Source organism: Vigna angularis, chromosome 1 (assembly GCF_016808095.1).
Source record: "Vigna angularis cultivar LongXiaoDou No.4 chromosome 1, ASM1680809v1, whole genome shotgun sequence".
Lineage (NCBI taxonomy): Eukaryota > Viridiplantae > Streptophyta > Magnoliopsida > Fabales > Fabaceae > Vigna > Vigna angularis.
In genome coordinates this window covers 1,666,319-1,687,684 of record NC_068970.1, presented here as the reverse complement: position 1 = coordinate 1,687,684, position 21,366 = coordinate 1,666,319, and the positions used below count along the sequence as shown (strand labels likewise).

Here is a 21,366-nt window from a genome sequence, read left to right as displayed (position 1 = left end):
CCCCCCTTTGTTCAGGACGCTCGTCCTTATTTATGGACGCTCGTCCTTATTGAGGACGTTCGTCCGCGCCCTGCTCGCCCTGAGCGCTCGTCCTCACTCCTTGTCGCCTCGCTCGTTCGTCCTCCTCTCGCTGAGGGCGTTCGTCCTCGCTCCTTGTCATCTCCTGCTCGTAACGCTCGTTCGCTACCGCACGGTTCCCCTCTTGCTCAAGACGTTCGTCCTCCCCCCTGTTCCTCCTATATCTTCTTCTCTCATACACTCGCCAGGCCCTAACAAAATCAATCAAGAATTGTTAATTGTTTGTGTAGTCATTGATCTGACGCCTATCCATACATCACTTTTTATTATTCAAAATTCAAATGTGAATTGTTTACCTAAGTTAATGGCAGAAATTCATGCTATTTGTTTGTATCTAATGCCATTTCATACAATGAGATCATATATTTCAACTTTCCACAATTAATCATGTTTGGAGACTGTATTTCTCTACCAGAATTTGATAAACAAAAGCTAATTAAAAATGAAAAACGGCACGTTAAAAGAATTCCACCCCCACGTACCTAAAAAGAAGTACCATCATAACATGTTAGTGAGATGGTGATAATATGATAGAAGAAATCAGAGATGAATCACGTATGTTTGTCCCCTCGCCGAGTCGGTTTGGCGTTGTCGCTATCAAGGTCTGCACATCAAGACAACATGATGATCTGTATATGATTTCTTGTATCCACGTGGTTCCTCGTAAACATCTTCCCATTCTTCAGGTAATAAACAAAATAATTAAAAAAGGATAAGCAACAGTTACTTAATTGCATAAGAGTTACATAATTCACAAGGTCTGAGGACAAGATGGTTGTGATAATTTCAAATGGCAACCGTTCCCATTGCTTCCAAAGCAAAATTGGCATTGGCCAACTCGCATGTTTTGTCCTGTCCTGTTTAGGGTTAGATTCACAACCGGCGAAGCTTCGTCAACAAAAACGGCTTTTTGCCTCGTTCAAACTATCTAGCGTATAAGTATTTTAAACTGTAAAGTGGGTGCCAAAGAGTGTTGTGTTGTGTTGAGTTGAGTTCAGGCAGAATGGACGTGAAAGACCACTCACTCAAGCTTTACTTCATTCCCTACCTCGCAGCCGGTCACATGATCCCTCTCTGCGACATAGCCCAATTCTTCGCCTCACGTGGCCACCACGTCACCATCATCACCACCCCTTCCAACGCCCAACACCTTAAACCATCCCATAACCTCCGTCTCCACACTTTCCAATTCCCTTCCCAAGAAGTAGGTCTGCCCGTCGGAGTCGAAAACTTGACCGCGGTCACCGACATCGACAAATCCTATAGAATCTACACGGCCACCATGCTGCTCCGCCAACCCATCGAGAGTTTCATCGAGCAGGACCCACCGGATTGCATCGTCGCCGATTTTCTATACCCCTGGGTCCATGACTTGGCAAACAAGCTTTGCATCCCCAGGCTCGTTTTCAATGGATTCTCCCTCTTTTCCATTTGCGCCATGGAGTCCGTCAAAACGCTGAGCATCCATGCCACCGGTCCCTTTGCTATTCCCGATTTTCCTCACCACGTCACCTTGAGCTCATCTCCGCCTAAGGACTCGCGGGAATTCTTGGAACCCCTGCTCGCGATGGCGCTCAAAAGCGACGGTTTCATTATCAACAACTTCGTCGAGCTTGACGGGGAAGAGTACCTCCGCCACTACGAGAGAACTACTGGGCACAAGGCCTGGCACCTCGGGCCAGCGTGTCTTGCTCGCAGAACTGCTCTAGAGAAATCAGAGCGAGGGGCAAAGAACGTGGTGAGTATGCAGGAGTGTGTGAGTTGGCTTGACTCGAAGCAAGTGAACTCGGTGGTGTACATAAGTTTTGGTTCCCTCTGCTATTTCCCGGATAAACAGCTTTACGAGATTGCATGCGCTATCGAAGCGTCGGGTTATGGATTCATATGGGTGGTTCCAGAGAAGAAAGAAAAGGAAGAGGACAATGAAGAAGAGAAAGAGAAGTGGCTACCGAAGGGGTTTGAGGAGAGGACCGGAGAGAAGGTGATGATTATCAGAGGCTGGGCCCCACAGATGACTATCCTGAACCACCCCGCTGTTGGCGCGTTCCTGACTCACTGCGGCTGGAACTCCACCGTAGAGAGCGTAGCTGCTGGGGTTCCCATGATTACGTGGCCCGTTCACAGTGACCAGTTTTACAACGAGAAGTTAATAACGCGGGTGCGGGGGATTGGGGTGGAGGTGGGCGCAGAGGAGTGGAACCTCTCTGCTTTCTTCGAGAGTGAAAAGCTTGTGGACAGAGCTTGCATTGAGAAGGCTATGAGGAGGATCATGGACGGCGCTGATGAATCCTTGCTAATCAGACGGCGAGCAAAAGAGTTTGGGGAAACTGCGAGGCAAGCTGTTCAAGAGGGTGGCTCATCTTACAACAATTTAACGGCCTTGATTGATTATCTCAAACGGCTGAGAAACTCTAAGCCAGAGTGACTCGTTCAATACGATGTTCCTCAAACTCTTCATCAAGAAGTATTATGCATTGTATTCCAAACAACTTACATACTCATACTCATTTCCCTAGTTCTTCCTAAACATGTTGCAAATTCCATTGAATACAATTCTTTGTTACTTAATTACTACTATTCACTTGCAATGACATTCAAACAAATTTATTGTTGCCTATTTTTGTTAGTACAACAGAAAAAACAAAAATAATGCAATAATATAAGTTATTAGAGTTCTTAACGTGTCAATTACAATTAGAATTATAACATGTTTGTATTTATGTATATGATTAAAATAATTAAGAATAAACCCCTCAATAAACAAAGGCTTCACACGACATTCTTAAGTAATTTAGAGTCAGACAAAAGGCTGACTTTCGTATATTTATTTGCACACAAATGGCAAGAGATCAAATTCACAACTCATTTCATTTAAAAAAAATTAGTAAAAGAAATAAAAAAGTACATGCAAAAAAATTAAACTTCGTTTGAAAAAAAAAATGCTTAAATTAAAATAAAACATAAACTTCAATCATGGATTCATATAATAAGTTTTCATCCTACATGATGTTGATGATATGTCTAGCCAAGAAGTTTGGTAAGGTGATGTTTTTATTCTTCAATGAAGTAAATAATCAATTTATCGTTTAAAATTATATTTTTTCTATCATATTATAAATATTTACAATAATAAGAGCAACTAAATCTTTAAACTATTTCGACTTCAAAAAGTAATTCTTCAGTCTTTAAACACATGTTATTGTTTTCAGTTAAGTTTTAGATTAGACATCTGGATAAATAAAAAATTGAGTCAATTTTAAGAATTCAAATGGAATTTAAATAAATATGAGAGGGTTGAGTTTTATTAATTTTCGCATAGTAGTAAACGACGATGTTCCTCGACGTGCTCTTTAATTTATGGAATAAATTTATAATGAAAAATAATTAATATTTGTATATTAAATTTTTTGTAACTTTTAACAGATTGTTTGTTCTAACTCATTTATTATTTTCATAAATGACACGTTATTATTTTCTCCCTTTTGCAAAAAGGTATAATCGAGAACAAAATTAAATAACATAAACCTAAATAATTTTTTTCTAATAATTAATGTGTTTAAAGCAACCAGTTAAAATTAGACCTATATGGTAGAGTTAAGATCATTGTTTATTCTGCTGATAGTTTTATTTTCAAAAGTCCCAATTAAGTTGAAGGATGACAAACTGTAGCTGTGTGTCGTTGACTAAATAGAAATAGTAAGTGGATCATTATGACTAAAATTAGATTGGCCTACCAATTAACTAATTATAAACTAAAAATAATTGGCTTTTAAAAAATGACAGGAAAACTTTCTTATTTGTAAAATTAATCAAACATGATATTATAAATTTAGAAATTTTATTATTTCATACCAAATAATCACATTTTGTGAATCAATAATGGTGCCGGCAGAGTGGTATTCGGTAAACCACGTGGCAACTTCTTAGTGTTGTATATTATCCACATTTTTCCACAGTCATGTGGTGGAAAATTATATGATGTGCCATGGAGACAAAACAAAATCACATTAGTTGTCAATCACAAACAAGAGTTCGATTTCAACAAGTCTGTCTAAAAAAATAATGTTTTTAAAAATTCGCTTCCTCGGTAGGACTTATCCTATTACCGACAATGACATTTTTTTGAATATGTATATGTGAAGGAGTTTGGGTGTGAAGAGGTTTAGAGAAGCTTGGTAAAAGTTAAAATATTGAAATATACATTAAACTATAAAACTTTCTAAATTTAGTGTCTCGTGATGAAAGTAAGCATATCGATGTTAGCTCCAATAACCTACGAAAATTACTACGGAAAGTTGGATCATTGGAATTCTCTAGGGGTGATTGTGAGAGTATAAAATGGTAGTGATATAGGAAGAAGACACGCAATTGAGACAGCGCAAGGCCATGGAGGAAACGAGGCCACTCAAACTCTACTTCATTCATTCCCTAGCAGCAGGTCACATGATCCCACTATGCGATATAGCCACCCTCTTCGTCTCTCGTGGCCACCATGTCACCATCATCAGCACCCCTTCCAACGCTTTAACTCTCCGCAAATCCATCCCCTCCCACCCCTTCCTCCTCTTCCACACCTTTCCATTTCCCTCCGAAGAAGTCGGTCTCCCCGACGGCATCGAAAACATCTCCTCCGTCACCGACGCTGACCAACTCGTTAAGGTCATGAACGCCACCACCATGCTCCAAACCCCCATCCAGAATTTCGTGGAGGAAAATCCACCTGATTGCATCGTCGCCGACTTTCTATTCCCCTGGGTTCATGACTTGGCCAACAACCTTAACATCCCCAGACTTGCCTTCAACGGCTTCTCCCTCTTCACCGTCTGCGCCCTACACTCCTCCTCTCACTCTTCCAATTCTCTTCTCAGTCCCACCCTCCCTCACTCCATAACCCTCAACGCATCACCACCGAAGGAGTTGGCCGAATTCCTTAATAAGTACCTGGAGATGGAGCTCGGAAGCTACGGCCTAATCGTGAACAACTTCGCGGAGCTCGACGGAGAAGAATACATCCGCTACTACGAGAAAACGACGGGGCACAAGGCTTGGCATCTTGGGCCGGCCTCTCTCATACCCAGAACCCCTGAAGAGAAAGCAGAGAGGGGCATGAAGAGCGTGGTGAGTATGCATGAGTGCGTGAGTTGGCTTGACTCTAAGGCGGAAAACTCGGTGGTGTACATATGCTTTGGGAGCCTTTGTCATTTCCCGGATAAACAGCTTTACGAGATTGCATGCGGGATTGAAGCGTCGGGTCATGGGTTCATATGGGTGGTGCCGGAGAAGAAGGGGAAGGAGGAGAGTAAGGAAGAGGAGAAGTGGATGCCCGAGGGGTTTGAAGAAAGGAATGCAGAGAAGGGGATGGTTATCAGGGGGTGGGCTCCACAGTTGGTTATCCTGAACCACCGTGCCGTTGGAGCATTTTTGAGTCATTGTGGGTGGAATTCCACCGTGGAGGCTGTGAGTGGTGGCGTCCCCATGATTACTTGGCCGGTGCACGGAGAACAGTTCTACAACGAGAAGCTGATAAGCGAGGTGCGGGGAATTGGGGTGGAGGTGGGCGTAGCTGAGTGGAACTCAATAGGGTTTGGTGAGAGACAGATGTTGGTGTGCAGAGACAGCATTGAGAGAGGTGTGAGGCGGATAATGGACGGTGGCGATGAAGCGCAAGAAGTGAGACGGCGTGCACAAGAGTTTGGGAAAAAGGCGCGAGAAGCTGTTGGAGAAGGAGGTTCATCTCACGAGAATTTAACAGCCCTCATTCATGATCTTACGCGGCTCAGGGATGCCAAGCTTCTCTCCTAGCTTAATTACCATTTTTGCCATGAACTTTTCTTTAGCTTTCTTGTTCTTCAATGGTCACATTGCCTCAGAGAAAGAAAAACAAAACAAGCAAAAAACATAATATATTTTACGCATTAATTCAACACGTATTTTCAGCCACAAATGGGGTATGTCCCATCTTTGTAAGAAAAAGCTTATTTGATAACATTTCGTTATTATTTTGACAGTTTTTATCGAGGTAAAATAGTCTTATCAAATTTTAACTTTTGTAATTTTAAATGAAAGAATAAATCAATAATAACGAGTAATAGTATTAAATGACAGTAAAAAAGATTATGGTGTTGAAATCTCAATGATCTATTTTTCAGTTAAAATAATAAAAATACTCATGTGGATCCACATCAAATGGATGCGTGTCGCCAACCGAAAATAGATAATTTAATAAATAAGTGAAATGTGAATATAATAATATTTATACTCACAATTATCAACAAGCTAAAATATTCAATCTGTCTTGCAGATTGACCCGCATGACCCATCTACATTACCATCAATAGGAAGTCATTTATGTAAAATTTCATCCAGAAGTCAATTCTAAATTCACAATTACATTCTAAAACATTCGTTTTGTAATTTTTTTATTCTAGATTTGATGTTCTGAAATATAAAAAAAATCAGAAATAAGTGTTTCAGAAAGTTATTCCGAATCTAAAATTACCTTCTAGAATACTCATTTTATAAATTTCTTTCTTGTGATTAAATATATTGAAAGGCACTTTTTAAATCCAAAAGTATCTTCCAAACAAAATATTCAAAATAAGGAAGAGTAGAGATATTTTTTATACTTTTTAACCAGGGATAGTTTCGGGAGTGTAACTTTTTATAGTGTTGCTTTTTATTATACCTTATAAATATTTACCAGTAATAATATTTTTACACCCATTATCATTCCTTAATAATTTGAAATAGTGATTTAATTATATAGATTTTATATCCTAGATTGAATGTTTTGGAATATAAAAAATAAATAAAAAAATAACTGTTTCAGAAAGTTATTAATTTAAAATTACCTTTTAGAATATTCATTTTATAAATTTCTTTCTTATACATCAGATCAGATTAGATATTTTGGAAGACATTTTTTTAATCCGAAAATATCTTCAAGAAAAAATATTAAAAATAAGGAAATGTAGAGATATTTATTATAGTTTTTAACTAGGGATAATTTCTGGAGTGTCACCTTTTACAGTTGCTTTATATACCTTATAAATATTTACGAGAATAATACTTTTATACCCTTTATAATTCCTTAATAATTTGATAGAGTGATTTAATTATATAGAAATTTAAATTAAGAATATAAATTTACAATGTTTTGTTACTATATTAATATAATTGTAAATGGATATATCTAAAGTAAAGATTTGAACATATTACTTTTTAAATATTTAGTCGCCTTCTTTTTTATTTTGAAAAGAATTGGATAAATATATATATTTTCGAATTTAGAACGTTCATTAAAAATAAAAACGAAGGTAGAGATAGGCAGTTGAGATGGAAGAAATTCCTTAAAATATATCGAGTCTAAGTATAAAAATTGAAAATTTAGAAATTTAAATATTATATTATTATATTATTGTAATATAATAATGCAGATGAAGCAGGAGGACATTATTGTGGGCCATGGAAGGGAGAAGAGGATGTGATCAACGTAGAGTCCACCAGCCCACTTCTCAGTCCTGTTGTATATGGTGTGACCCACATATTGAAGTTTGTAAAAGCGCCACGGATTTGTGTAAGATCGTCATCCGTTCGAAGAGGATGAGCTGGGATAGCTGGAATCAAACCACATCGTTTCCAACCGATGTCTTCTTGTTGGGGTTCACCACCGAAAGCTCACCCGGTGTGGACCCAATTGTGATCTTTGCATCGTTCTCGCTCTCAGCAGTTTCAGTCTCAGTCGTCCAATAGCTTTTCCTCTTCGAGCTTCCGTCTGTCACTCTCACCGTCTTCAAACTCGTCTTCTCAAAAGAGTTGTTCACGCCATCGATGTCAAGATCCAGATGGTATATGTAGAAGTGGTCGTGGTAGACACCGATGCTGTTTTCTAACACCAGGGTACCATGTTGATCACTCTTTATCTCCTTCTTGTGCTTGATATCTACTCCATTGATTTCCAATATACCTGATAGAGAAATCTGTACACATACGTATCCGCAATGGTTTATTAGATTACATTGGTGTACATACCTTCGCACAGTCCAAGAAATAATGAATCTTGTCTAATAAAATAACATTAAGAATAATCGAAACAATATAGTATATTGTTTTTTATGTTTAAATAACGAATCGTAAGACTTATTCCTCGTACCATGCCTTTAAAAAGATTAATTAAATCTGTTATCTCTTCAACATTGCAAGAGCTATACTAGGCATGCACGTAGCTATTGGAAATGATGATCCATACCTAGGGTTTGATTGAGCCACTTGTCTTAAACTCCCATTCAATGATGTTGTCGTAGTTGCCGACAGTAACGATTGTTCTCACCACCAAGTTCACTTCCGTTCTGGTCTCTTCGAACTGTCAGAGGCCAACACTAACGTAAATATTTAAACCTAAATTTAATCGAATGAGAAATCAGCGTGTATTGATAAAAAGGAGGTGTGGTATGCGTACATACCGATTCGTTGGGAATGCCGTTTTCGGTGTGACGCCACAAGATGCTGCCATATTGTTCGAACACACAGACTGCGTTGGCAATGAGAAATGGAGTTCCATCGGCAGCGTGAACATATACGTCAAGGAATTGAGCATTGGATGGGCAATCACGGTTGGGCACCAATGAAACAGTGGATAGACGGAACCCAAACTCTCCGGCATCAAAGAATGTTTTATAGTAAAAGTCATCTGTTGGGTCTTGATATGGCACGAACAGCTCAGAAATGTTTAATATTTAATACTAGTTTAATATTTAATTCATATAATTTAAAAAATAATTTAAATGAAAATATTATAAATTAATGATTTTTATAATATAAATGTATTAAAGTTAAGAGAATTATTTTAAAATTATTTAAATTAATTTTTTCTCTTCTCATTTTCAAAAGGATATTTTTATATTTTATTAAAGTTTATAAAATATTATAAGAATTAAATATGATTTTAATTCTTTAATTATCAAGTGATTTTAATTTTTTTTTTAAATTTTGGTATATTTTCATCTTTATTCTTAAAAAAATTATAATTTTTATGTATTAATTGTTTTTTTTAGATGACTAATGGTGTGTCACATTAATTTTTTTTTTCTAAATCATGTCAATCCTTTCATGCATCTTTACGCTGAACTTCTCTCCCTCCCTCTCCCTCCATCTCTGAATGGCAAATTGTCTCCTTCTATACTGACCATACCGCCACCAGCATCTCTCACTCTGTCTCCATCGCAGACCGCACTCACTGAGATCAGTGATCTCTATAAGGCAGACCCTTATCACTTGAAGAAAATGTTGACCTTGACCTTGAAACCAAGCTCTGAACAGAATCACCTCTGCTTCTGTTGAGTTGTTCACGATTCCGATCACAATAGGTTCATCTCATTATTCCGGGGCTTCTATTTCCCATACTGACCATCCCTCCTTCCAAAATCCCTCTTTCCAACATCGTGATCTCTAAAATGTGAAGGCAAATTCTGGTTACCATCCTTCGCCCCATCCAGACTTATGATAATTACAAAGGTTACCCTTAAAACTATCGTTACAAAGTTACACTTACTGATACTCTCACCACCGCTTAAAAATTGGAAAAGAACTGAATTCTTTCGCTGATTCACCAATTGGGATGCTGACACTAAACAAAGTGTACTACTGTGATGATTACAGCAATATACTTACCTGCTAGTTCAAAAATATTGCTGGTATAAAAGAAAATTTCATTGATTCCTCCAAACTGTGGCAGAACATTAAGCATATTCCTATCTGGTCATTGACGTATAAAAAATATTTATAAAAATTATTTTTACTTAATTTATTTTCACCCCTAGACCTCTTCTATAAAAAAAAACAAAGTGAAGGTAAGTTTTAGTGACTGAGCGCATAAAGTTTAGCTTTAATCAGAACTTTAAGCGTGAATGAATATGTTCTTGTACACGTAATGTTGGAGTAAAGTTAATATGTGCTTTGATCTCTGAGCGATATATGTAGCATATACTGGTTTGAGAAAAATAATTGACAGAACATATAGCTTCACATCTTGCGGATCAGGTATTTGAAATTCATATTTAACTCCCGTATTTTTTCCTTCTATTTTTAATTGTCCATACAGCTAAAATCCACGAGATTTGAACATGATATTTTTTTCCTTTCAAAAATGTAATATACACAATTCTGTTTCTTTTGTGTTTATAGCCACTGTAGAATAGTCAAATTCTACTGCTAAAACTCCACTGGTTTAAGTGTTATGCAAGAGAAATATTGGAAACTTTATATCCAATTATTACGTACATAAACAAATTGAATAAAACCCTTCAGCACACAGTGCTGAAATTTTCTATATATTTATCAATTCCTCATTTAACTGATCAGCGTTGAAAGATGGAGAGTTTGTTAATTTTGTAGGATGATATATACGAACGACCACATACGGTGTCCAAAAGGAAAAAGAAAGAAACTTTCAATCAAAATTTAGAATGTTGAAAGGTATAGTTACAGTGACTGAGCGCTAATATCTTCTAACAATTCCAGTAGCCTAGATTTTGGGATGTGCTCCAAAGTAGTTATGTAGTCTCGTGTTCCAATGACATAGAACCACTTAAACACGGTATCTTAAGAATGCTTTGTCTTCAACATTGAAGCAAAGGCACAGAGTTATATCTAAAAGTAGAAAAACCTGAACTTCCTTTACCTCCTCTGATATATCAGCATCTTTGCCACGAAGTATTTGCAGTGTTGTCTCTGATATATTAACATCTTTGCCTCCATTCTTTAATCCAATCACAAAAGAAAAATACAAGATAGTATTTTCGAAGCCACCGGTATCGTTCACTGTTTCTTCATTCCCATTCGTACGAAACATCCACATGGACCCTACGTTTTCGTCTCCTTTGTTTGGCCAATACCACCAACTTCGGTCTAGGTGTTGTCATAGTCATCACGGTCGAAACCGCCGTAGAACTTAAGCGGAGCTGCCATTTCCAGTAGCGGAAGCGGCATTGCAGCGACCATGGAAGAGGGGATCGTCGTCCTCTACCATAACTTCTCGTCCGGCAAGAGCAGTCGGTCGTGTCGCTGCTGTCGATGAAGACCGGCTTCACCGGGGAAGGTGGTTGAAGCACTGTTACGGCCCCATGGAGGAGAAATGGTACCTCTGCTGCTGTTGTCATCTGGGAAGAAAGGCACTTGCTCCCTTAATTTCTCTGGAAAGAAACCTTGAAAATGAGATTGGACTCAGCGTGAGAAAAAAGAAAAAGACGTGGCCTCTTGAGGAACAAAAATTATGAAGACTAAAAATATATTTAATTCATATTATAAATGAAAGACTAGGTTTTTGAAAAAAATGAGAAAATGTGATTTTGATAGAAAGAAAATTTTGTATATTTATATAATTATATATCATCAAAACGTCACTAAAGAAAAGCAAAAATTGAAAAAAACATTGATAATTTTTTTTGCAATAGATCCGAGATAGATTTTAAACTCTTCTGATAATATAGTTGTTAGAATTATATATTCTAAATAATGTTTATGAATTGAATAAACAGTTGAAATTAGATAATAGTTTACGTTGGTATCATAATCATGTTAGATGTTAGGATTTTATGTTTATGTATAAAAGGTGTTTTTTCCAAATTATAAAGATGCCATGAATTTCCGTTGTCCATTGAAGTTTTGTTGGAAGTCTCGCAAATTGAAAGTCATGTTAGGTGATTGAAATGTAAATATGTGAATTAAAGTGTTATGTAGTAAGGATATTTATGTAATAACATAAATATCTTAGATATTTTAGACAGTTAAAATATCAGTCAAAGCCACTAACCACACTTTTAGGTAAGGTGGTTATTTTTATTCTTTATAAATACAGTGACAGGACCCAAGTCTTCTCTTTATGCTCTAGAGATCCTGAATAATACTTCAGAGCAGTATCCAATTACTCTCTTCTGAGCTTTAGCTCCATAACTCATATCTGACTTGAACGTCGGAGTATCTTTGCAGGTACCTCCCCCTCCTTTGGTGAATACGAAGGACAACAGTTGAAGAAATGCAAGCATCCCAGACATCCAGGAGCAACAGAGACACACAGGAAAATGTACACCGAAACATTTTGGCGCCCACCGTGGGGCCGAGTGCCAACCCAAAGAAGCCACGAGAGGAGCCTCGGCCTTGACGAATCCCTTCTTCAGATAAAGCTACTGCCGCATCACTGCCAGGAATCTCCTCCGCGAGCCATCGACGCCACCACGAGCACCTCTACGAAAACGCTGATCCTACGACAGGGGTGGAGACCACCGAACTGATACATCTCAACAGAAACAACCCACACCAGCACCTCCATTGACGCCACTCCTCAGATCCCAAAGCGCGCAATCAAACCAAACCCAGATCACGAGTTTCACAAGCTCGTTCATCATCTTCTTCGGAGACCTTCATTCATATCTGCAAAGAGGAAACGGTGCAAATCAGAACTCATTCATTTCCGCCTTCACCACGGAAAGATCATCCTTGCTCCCTCACCCTTTAATCATCAGCTATTTTTCCATAACTACTTTGAAATCCCAAATCTGTGAACCCCTCACGCGGGTCTCGTAACAGAAGCCACCAAACTCATCTTCCATCAGCAATCATGCACCTATGCCGTCATCACCATCTCCATGCCTTCATCTTCTTCCTCACCAAACAACACCCACGTCTACTGGAACACCCTTCCGTCAATCTCCTTAGAATTTAAGGATACAGAGGTACACCAGAAATTCCTCATTTCCCAATTACATCAGAAATCGGAGAAGAACAGGAACCCTAAACCCAAAACTCCATGTCGCCGCCGTCCCTTCCAATCACAGCGTCGCTGTCCTCGCCATCAGAAATCGAAAACCCCAAGATCAGAATCGAGACTGAGAACAGAAAAACCCCAAACCGGGCTCTGTCCAGACCACGCATCACCGTCGTGATTCAAGAGTCACTGTCGCGCTCTTATCCTCTCCGGTATCGCAGCGGTGGCACCTCCGTCATGTCCAAACTCCATCAGGTGCGGCTCAAGCGACAACCACATCAGGGCCGTCGCCATCAGAATGCCACTGCAAAGCCGCCAGTTCATCCCAAGCCTGGGGACTCCATTGTCTTCGATCACCTCGGATCGCGGCAGCCTCCGGATCAGCCGCTCCGCAATAGGGCTGATTCTAGGGTTTTTTGGGCAGAAGGGATTCTAGGGAGACCCATTCTCCACGTCTTCCGCAAGACTCGCTCCACCCACGCGTCATTCAGTTTGGCCTCCACGTCATCCAACCCAACTTCTATCCCTCAAATACTCCAACATTCGGCCTCGACGTTCTTGCTCGCACGCTCGACGGTCGGCCTCGACGTTCCTGCTCGCACGCTCGACAATCAGTGTGTGCGAGCGCCCAACAGCCGACGTTCGGCCTCGACGTTCTTGCTCGCACGCTCGACGTTCGGCCTCGACGTTCCTGCTCGCACGCTCGACAATCAGTGTGTGCGAGCGCCCAACAGCCAACGTTCGGCCTCGACGTTCCTGCTCCTACCCTCGACGTTCGGCCTCGACGTTCTTGCTCGCACGCTCGACGTTCGGCCTCGACGTTCCTGCTCGCACGCTCGACAATCAGTGTGTGCGAGCGCCCAACAGCCAACGTTCGGACTCGACGTTCAGAACCGAACGCTGGAAAATCAGTATGTACGAGCGTCCAAACAGCCAACGTTCGGCCTTGACGTTCAAGGAGACGAACGCTCGACAATCCCTGTGGACGAGCGTTCCAGCTATCAGCCGTTCGTCCTCGCCCTTCGGATTCGAACGCTCGACACCGAACGTGGACGAGCGTTCAAAACAATGGATCACTCGGCCTCGCATATACTCGAACGCTCGACCATCAGTGTGACCGAGCGTCCAACAAGCCGAGCGTTCGTCCTCGCCCTTCCGATGGAGCGCTCGACAATGCCTGTGAACGTGCGTTCAGCCTCGCCCATGGGATTCGAACGCTCGACAATCAATATGTGGACGAGCGTTCGTCAATCCATTTCAACGAGCGCTCGTCAGTTCATTTCAACGAGCGCTCGTCCATCCGTTTGAACGAGCCCTCGCCCAACCACTTCAACAACGTTCGTCCCCTCAATTCTCAACGTTCGTTCACTCCGTCACCACCGCTCGGCCATCCATGGCCTCTCCAGCGGTCATCAACGTTCCTTCACTCCGTCACCAACGTTCGGCCATCCATGGCCTCAACCATTCGGCCATTCGTTTCAATAGCGTTCGGCCAACAATGCTCTCTCGTTGACGTTCGGCCTAGAGCGTTCGGAACTTCTCTCATCATTGACGTTCGGTTCCAAGCGTTCGGCATAAGCTTTGCATAGAGCGTTCGTCCCTTCGCGTGATCATCAAAGTGCGGCCTAGAGGGTTCATCACTTTGCTTATTATCAACGTTCGGCCACTACCACTCGACCATTCGTCAATACGAGCGCTCCCGCATTCGGCCTCAACGTTCAACAGTCCATTACAAACGAGCGTTCAAGAAGCGCCCGCCAAAGCCTGCGTACGAGCGTCCTTGTTGTTTGCCGTTCGCCCTCACCATTTGGATCCGAACGTTCGACAAGCCATGTGACGAGCGTTCGTCCTCGCACTCAGACTTTAACGCTCGACAACGTTCGGATCCCAAGCGTTCGTCCACTCGATTGCACAACGTTCGCTCAATAACGTTCGTCAGATAATGGAGTGTCGGCCACCCGCTCAATATCGTTCGTCCACTCGAATCCGCCAGCGTTCGCTCATTCTACTACAACTGATGTTCGCACATTGGTCCTCAATGACGTTCGGCCATCCATGGCCTCAACCATTCAGCCATTCGCTCATCATTGTGAACGAGCGTCCAAACACTTGGCCTCACACTCGGCCTCTCGACATCTACAGCTCGACCATCTACGGCACGTCCTATTAACGTTCGGCCACCAGGTTTGCAACTTGATCAAAATCCATATGCCTACATGCTTAATATTATTTCTTACAGTGCAGATAAACATATCTTGTACATAAAAGCGGACACTTGAAAGCCGATCATCCTGAAGCACTTCTAAACCCAGCAGATGTTCGCCCAAGAACACCCACGTGCATAAAGGGATACACTCCCGCTGGCCGATGTTCGCCCTAGAACACCCAGCTGCATCGAGCAACACGTGCATAAAGGGATACACTCCCGCTGGCCGATGTTCGCCCTAGAACACCCAGCTGCATCGAGCAACACGTGCATAAAGGGATACACTCCCGCTGGCCGATGTTCGCCCTAGAACACCCAGGTGCATCGAACAAAGGGACACACTCAACGCTCGACATTCAATGGTTAACGAGCGCCCACTCAGTCAGCGTTCGGCCTCAACGCTCAACAAACAATTATCAACGAGCGTCCACTCGGTCAGTCGTTCGGCCTCAACGCTCGACATTCGATTATCAACGAACGTCCACTCAGTCAGTCGTTCGGCTTCAACGCTCGACATTCAATTGTCAGCGAGCGTCCAATCAGTCAGTCGTCCGGCCTCAACGCTCAACATTCAATTGTCAAAGAGCGTCCTCATGATCGGCCTCGCATGCCACTCGGCCTCCACCGCTCGGTCCTACGTATCCTCACGTTCGGCCTCACTTGCTCCAGCTTTTTGCCGTTTGGCTTCGCCTCCTTTTGGTCCATCAAATTCAACCACTCGGTCACGATCAATCCACACATGAGCAATGACCAGGAACACGCTCTCTAATTACAGCAAAGACAGCCTCCCTCAAACTCATAAGTCCTATAGTTACCACGTCAACGGTTAACTCGGACTTGGGGGGCATGTTATGTAGTAAGGATATTTATGTAATAACATAAATATCTTAGATATTTTAGACAGTTAAAATATCAGTCAAAGCCACTAACCACACTTTTAGGTAAGGTGGTTATTTTTATTCTTTATAAATACAGTGACAGGACCCAAGTCCAGGTACGTTCTCTTTATGCTCTAGAGATCCTGAATAATACTTCAGAGCAGTATCCAATTACTCTCTTCTGAGCTTTAGCTCCATAACTCATATCTGACTTGAACGTCGGAGTATCTTTGCAGGTACCTCCCCCTCCTTTGGTGAATACGAAGGACAACAGTTGAAGAAATGCAAGCATCCCAGACATCCAGGAGCAACAGAGACACACAGGAAAATGTACACCGAAACATAAAGTTTTCACTGTTACGAATGCTTTTAATTTGAAAAATACATTCAGTGGTACGAATGGCATATATATATAATGCTTTGATTTATGAATTATATATGTAATTGCTAATTTCATTTGTTTGGAAGAAGAAAAATTAATTTAGTTGAATTTTGGGAGACAGAAGATTATTTTCCCTCTAGACAGAAGAAAAGAAAAAAGATTATAACCCCTGAAGCTCCCTTTCCCGTAAGCAATCCCAACGTTTTTAAATCCTAATTCTAAACCTTTACGAACATAAAAAAAAATTAATAAGTTTTTTATTTTAATATTGGAGAAATTTATTTAATATGATTTTTATTTCTTAATTTAGTGTTTATTTTATTTAAAAGATCCAAAAATAATATTTTTATTAAATTAATATATATATATATTGTCTTATATAAATTTAATTTTATTGATTATTTTATTATAGTATATTTACAATTATTTAATTTAATTTTTTATTTACAAAATTATATTAATAAGGATTTTTACTTTTAATTATTATATATATCATATATGCATGCGCATTCTACTATTGAACTTAAACAATATATGAAAACATTTTTGTGTGATATAGTATTTATGGGAGTTTAGGCATTTTTTTACACCCTTTGCAGTAAATTTTGATTTACATGTATCTCTGCTGTGTACCATATCTTCTCCAGCGCTTGTGTTTTGAGTGAGCTGTAAGAAACTACTGGGAGATTATGATATTATCCAAAAGGATGTAAAGAGACAAAGTTTTCCCCTTGTACATGCTGCCACATAATTCCTTTCCTCTTAACGAGGCAAAGCAATTCATGATGAAAGAATACAGCCATTTCTTTGCATTGAAGAAACTTATTTTCAATGGCGAGAGCAAAGAAGAACCGCATTACTGGACAACCTTTCCCCAGAAATATTCTAGTAATACAATGGGGAGATAATTAATTAATGTTCGTTTATACAAATATAAATATGCCAACTTTCTTCCAAGTTCAGAAAATAAGGAGAAGTTAAGGTTTCGCTTTGACTTGTTGGTGTTTGAAACTGAAGGGCCATGGCTTCAGGATCCAAATCAGTAGCCTCGATCCTCTTGGCACTGAATCTTGTGCTGTACTTCATTGTGCTTGTGATTGCTTCTTGGGCAGTGAATCATGGGATTCAAAGGTCTGGTGAAACAGGTAAGACAGTAGAATTGGTTAATTTGAAAGTTAGATGAACCTGGCTGAATCTGCGTTATTTGTATGGTATAGCATCTGTTTTGTCCATTCCGGCTCGAATATTTCCGATATATTTTCCGATGGGAAACATGACGACTGGTTTCTTCGTGATATTGTCTCTGATTGCTGGTGTTGTGGGCTTCACCACCTCTCTCACTGGACTCAATAACATTTTCCAGTGGGATGCTCCCAACTTACATGCTGCAGCCATGTCTTCACTCACTACATGGGCACTCACTCTATTAGCCATGGGGTCAGCCTTATCCCCTTTTCTGCTTTCTATTTACTCTATTTTCTACCGTTCCATCACACACTCAAATTACTTTGTTACAGATTTGCTTGCAAAGAGATTGAACTTGGATGGACTGACTCAAACCTGGTAAGCTTATAGCTTCAATACTGTCACAAGATCATTAGGTTAATTTTTTAAGAACTAGAGATTGGTTTCTGATAATAACCAGAATTTTGGAAATTCTTATGCAGCGCACCTTAGAAACAATCACGATAATTGTAAGCGCAACTCAACTGCTATGCACGGGAGTTATCCACGTTGGTATTTCAGAAGTTGTTCCTCCCAGAATTGGAAGAGTATGAGTTTCAGTTCTGGTGTCGTATATATCATGGCATGCATATCAATGCTCTCTGTTTTAGCAACTGAAATTACTTTTTTCTTATGTAAAAGATGTTCATATGATGACTATTTGCATCATGGTATGTTATTAATTTAGTTTTTTCAATTTGTATCATGCACAGTTCAAAATTCAAATGAAATGACGCAATTTAAATTATTAAATTCGTTGACTGCTGTATGCTAAGATGATAAAAATTATTAAAATTCAGAATTAGATAGGATTTGTTTGGAATTTAATTTATTCAATAAGAAAATAATGTACAATAGAAAAAAATATTAAAATTGGGTCCAAAACAGTCAATTTCACCTAAAAGCATTCTTAGAATAGCGGGATTTCTACATGAAATGTATTTGTCTGTGATTTGTAAATGCTAGCGTACTAGCGGGAACAACCGTTCAACAAACATTATATTCGCAAATTTTTATTACATTATATTATTTATATTAATATTTATATGTTTTGTTTGTTAATATATAAAATAAGATGATTAAATATATTATTTATTATACTCTGTTGTTGTATTTATAACACTTTACTGTATACACAATTATAATATAATATATATATATATATATATATATATATATATATATATATATATATATATATATGTATATGTCAAAACTATTATTTTCTAGTAACATGAGTTTGCAACAATATTTTTTAATTGAGGAGACCAGACAAAATATGTTTAAGTTCCCTGTAAAAGGTAATTTCCCCTTAAAAATTCAATAGATTATTATTTACAATATATGCATAAAATTAACAGTTTAAACATTTACAATTTGATTATAAATAAGATGTGAACTATTACTTTTTTTCTGTAATCTTTTCTGGATTCACTATTTTAGTTTTTTTTATTGTAAACTTTGTATTATTACTTTAAAATATTATTAAAAATAAAATAGGAAAACAATTTAATATGAGAAATTTAAATATTATATATACCATTCTTATAAATAGACCTATTTCTATTTTCATTGAAAACATATAAATAAAAATAAAAATATATTAGAAAATATAGTCCATTGAATTCTTAGTAAATCATATTCCTTTCTTTTTTTAGTTCTTTGATGTAAATAGTGAATTTTAAAATATTATTAGAAAACAATTTATACATGTTAAATGAAATTTTTCATTATATACTTATTTAGATAATTCATATAAATAGCTCTATCTCTATTTTTATCACTATAGTTAACTTCATGAAAAGTAAAAACAGTTGTTTCGACCGGATCCGGGGAGGACCCTGCTAAAACATACGAACGTTGTCTGGCGGACGGTCACGAGCGGTTAAAGGCGGGCGGACGCTGCTGAATCCCATGAACCGAAGAGAGTTGAACTGGCGGACGGTACAAAGTCGGACCGACACTGCTCCACGCTCCAAGCCGGGCGGTCGTCCTCCTATTCCTGGCGCTGCTCCATACTCCAAGTCGGGGAGTCGGGTACCTATCAAAGGCACTCCGACGCTCAAGTCAGTAACATGGCAGAGCGTTCTATAATGCATGCATGTGTTGCGTTCTAAGCAATCTGTCCAGAAATCATATCTGAGACCTTTATTTATATTGATCGTAATGGGCTTTTACCTTTTGGGGGCCTGGAAACGGCCCAACAATACCTTAATCTTTATTAAGGGCTTTAATGAGTCATTAGTATTTAATCGTGTAGTCAACAAAGTGCGGGTCAGTTGGGAATGATGGTTGGTCTGGGAGGTCAACCCGGGCGGGTGTTCGGTTCAGGAATGACTGGACGTTCGGTCCTGATTCTTGGGCAGACGTGCCATCTTGGGCGGGCGTCCGGTTCTTGAATGGCTGGACGCTCGGTCCAGGTCCTTGGGCGGACGTCCCATCTTGAATGGGTGGACGCTCGGTCCAGATTCTCGGGCGGACGTCCCATCATGGGCGGACGTCCGGCTCTTGAATGACTGGACGCTCGGTCCAGATTCCTGGACGAACGTGTCATCTTGGGCGGATTGAATAGGTGCACTGGTGTTGGATTAACCACGCTCGATCTATGCTGGGAGGACCTGTCAGTACAACAACTAAATAAAATATAGAAAACCGAATATGTTAGAAATCGTACTGCAACAATATGTGCATTACTACACCCAACCGATCCTGCATTTTCTCTTGCATGTTAAAAAGGAAGATGTTTGGTTAATATTATAAAACAATAATGACCATAAAAAGTTATGAGTACAAAATTTAAAAAAAAAAACAAAAAAGACTATTCATTAGAAGTGGATATAATAAAGAATAGAGCAAATAATTTAATTGGAGGCAAAAATTATTAAAATTGTGTGCTTTCAAAAACAAATGGGGCATTCCGAGAATCGAACTCGGGACCTCTCGCACCCAAAGCGAGAATCATACCACTAGACCAAATGCCCATTACATCACAAGTTATTCAATTTAATAAAACATTTTAGTAATAATTATTTATTGTAATGATTACAACAGGAAGATATAAAATATCTTTACATTAATAGTGCGCATTTTTAATTGTAGTCATAATGTTATTTAGTACTTTTATTAACATCATAAGTACGGTTTATTATTATTCAGTCTGAAATATATTTTGTTCTCTTACGACAAAATTATAATTAAACTGTGTTAATTTGTTACCTTTATTACACACATATGCCCCAGTTTTATTGTATAAGGGTGTTGGATTCTCAAGACCTACATGATAGCCCAAATACGTGTGGCCCAATAGTGCCTGTTATATATATAATCTTTGTCATACATTTGTTAATAATATATTCTGTGTTATCAGACTAAATTTATTGAAAAGTAAAAAACTGTATCCGTAACATTATTTGATGAAATTTACGTTGAGAACTCTTATCTCAAATAAATCTTAAAAGAGATAAACCGCGAGGACAGAAAATGATTCGGTTTTATTAACTGCAATGTCAACTTTAAATAATTAATCAATACATGTTTTACTGCAACAATAAAATAACATATTTAGCAAAACCTAAAGGCGTGTGATAACATAAAGTAAACTATTTGTAAAAAACTCTATAAGGACTTTTTATTAATATCAGTTTCTGCTTATACTCTTTTTAAGTCACTCTATTTTTATGATCAACTCAAACAAGACATATTCATGTGTAAGTGTCACCCACCATTCCACCAATGTTGTTCTTGCCACTAAAAGTGACAACCACTCCTGCACTACGACACGCTTCCATTGGTTTGGTTTTGGTTGTCACAAACAAAACCATTAAATTACCATTTATTA

The 21,366-nt window shown here is 39.0% G+C and overlaps 3 protein-coding genes, 1 non-coding gene and 1 pseudogene across 4 annotated transcripts; 3 read left to right on the top strand and 2 right to left on the bottom strand.

The window, feature by feature from the left end:
* Nucleotides 1-848: 848 nt before the first annotated feature.
* On the top strand, nt 849-2,649 carry LOC108323816 (UDP-glucose flavonoid 3-O-glucosyltransferase 7). The gene has a single exon (XM_017556583.2). It carries the CDS (start codon nt 1,082-1,084, stop codon nt 2,501-2,503), a length of 1,422 nt encoding a protein of 473 aa, XP_017412072.1. The 5' UTR covers nt 849-1,081; the 3' UTR covers nt 2,504-2,649.
* A 1,687-nt stretch (nt 2,650-4,336) lies between these two features.
* On the top strand, nt 4,337-6,083 carry LOC108331956 (UDP-glucose flavonoid 3-O-glucosyltransferase 7). The gene has a single exon (XM_017566997.2). The coding sequence runs from the start codon at nt 4,465-4,467 to the stop codon at nt 5,878-5,880; it is 1,416 nt and encodes a 471-aa protein (XP_017422486.1). The 5' UTR covers nt 4,337-4,464; the 3' UTR covers nt 5,881-6,083.
* A 1,432-nt stretch (nt 6,084-7,515) lies between these two features.
* Nucleotides 7,516-11,234, bottom strand: LOC108330098 (primary amine oxidase-like; annotated as a pseudogene).
* Nucleotides 11,235-17,174: 5,940 nt separating this feature from the next.
* LOC108340227 (membrane protein PM19L) lies at nt 17,175-18,234 on the top strand. Its single transcript, XM_017577449.2, has 4 exons — nt 17,175-17,449; nt 17,522-17,741; nt 17,822-17,867; nt 17,972-18,234. The coding sequence occupies exons 1-4, from the start codon at nt 17,326-17,328 to the stop codon at nt 18,080-18,082; spliced, it is 501 nt and encodes a 166-aa protein (XP_017432938.1). The 5' UTR covers nt 17,175-17,325; the 3' UTR covers nt 18,083-18,234.
* A 2,203-nt stretch (nt 18,235-20,437) lies between these two features.
* On the bottom strand, nt 20,438-20,509 carry TRNAP-UGG (transfer RNA proline (anticodon UGG)). The gene has a single exon. It is a non-coding gene; the product is annotated as a tRNA-Pro (tRNA).
* Between the last annotated feature and the right edge of the window lie 857 nt (nt 20,510-21,366).

Bases quoted from the DNA above. Each gene is read 5' to 3' on its own strand.
- LOC108323816 (XM_017556583.2), top strand. From the start codon at position 1,082: ATGGACGTGAAAGACCACTCACTCAAGCTTTACTTCATTCCCTACCTC.
- LOC108331956 (XM_017566997.2), top strand. From the start codon at position 4,465: ATGGAGGAAACGAGGCCACTCAAACTCTACTTCATTCATTCCCTAGCA.
- LOC108340227 (XM_017577449.2), top strand. From the start codon at position 17,326: ATGGCTTCAGGATCCAAATCAGTAGCCTCGATCCTCTTGGCACTGAAT. The intron at 17,450-17,521 runs GTAAGACAGTAG...TGTATGGTATAG, and splicing joins TCAAAGGTCTGGTGAAACAG to CATCTGTTTTGTCCATTCCG. The intron at 17,742-17,821 runs GTCAGCCTTATC...ACTTTGTTACAG, and splicing joins CTCACTCTATTAGCCATGGG to ATTTGCTTGCAAAGAGATTG.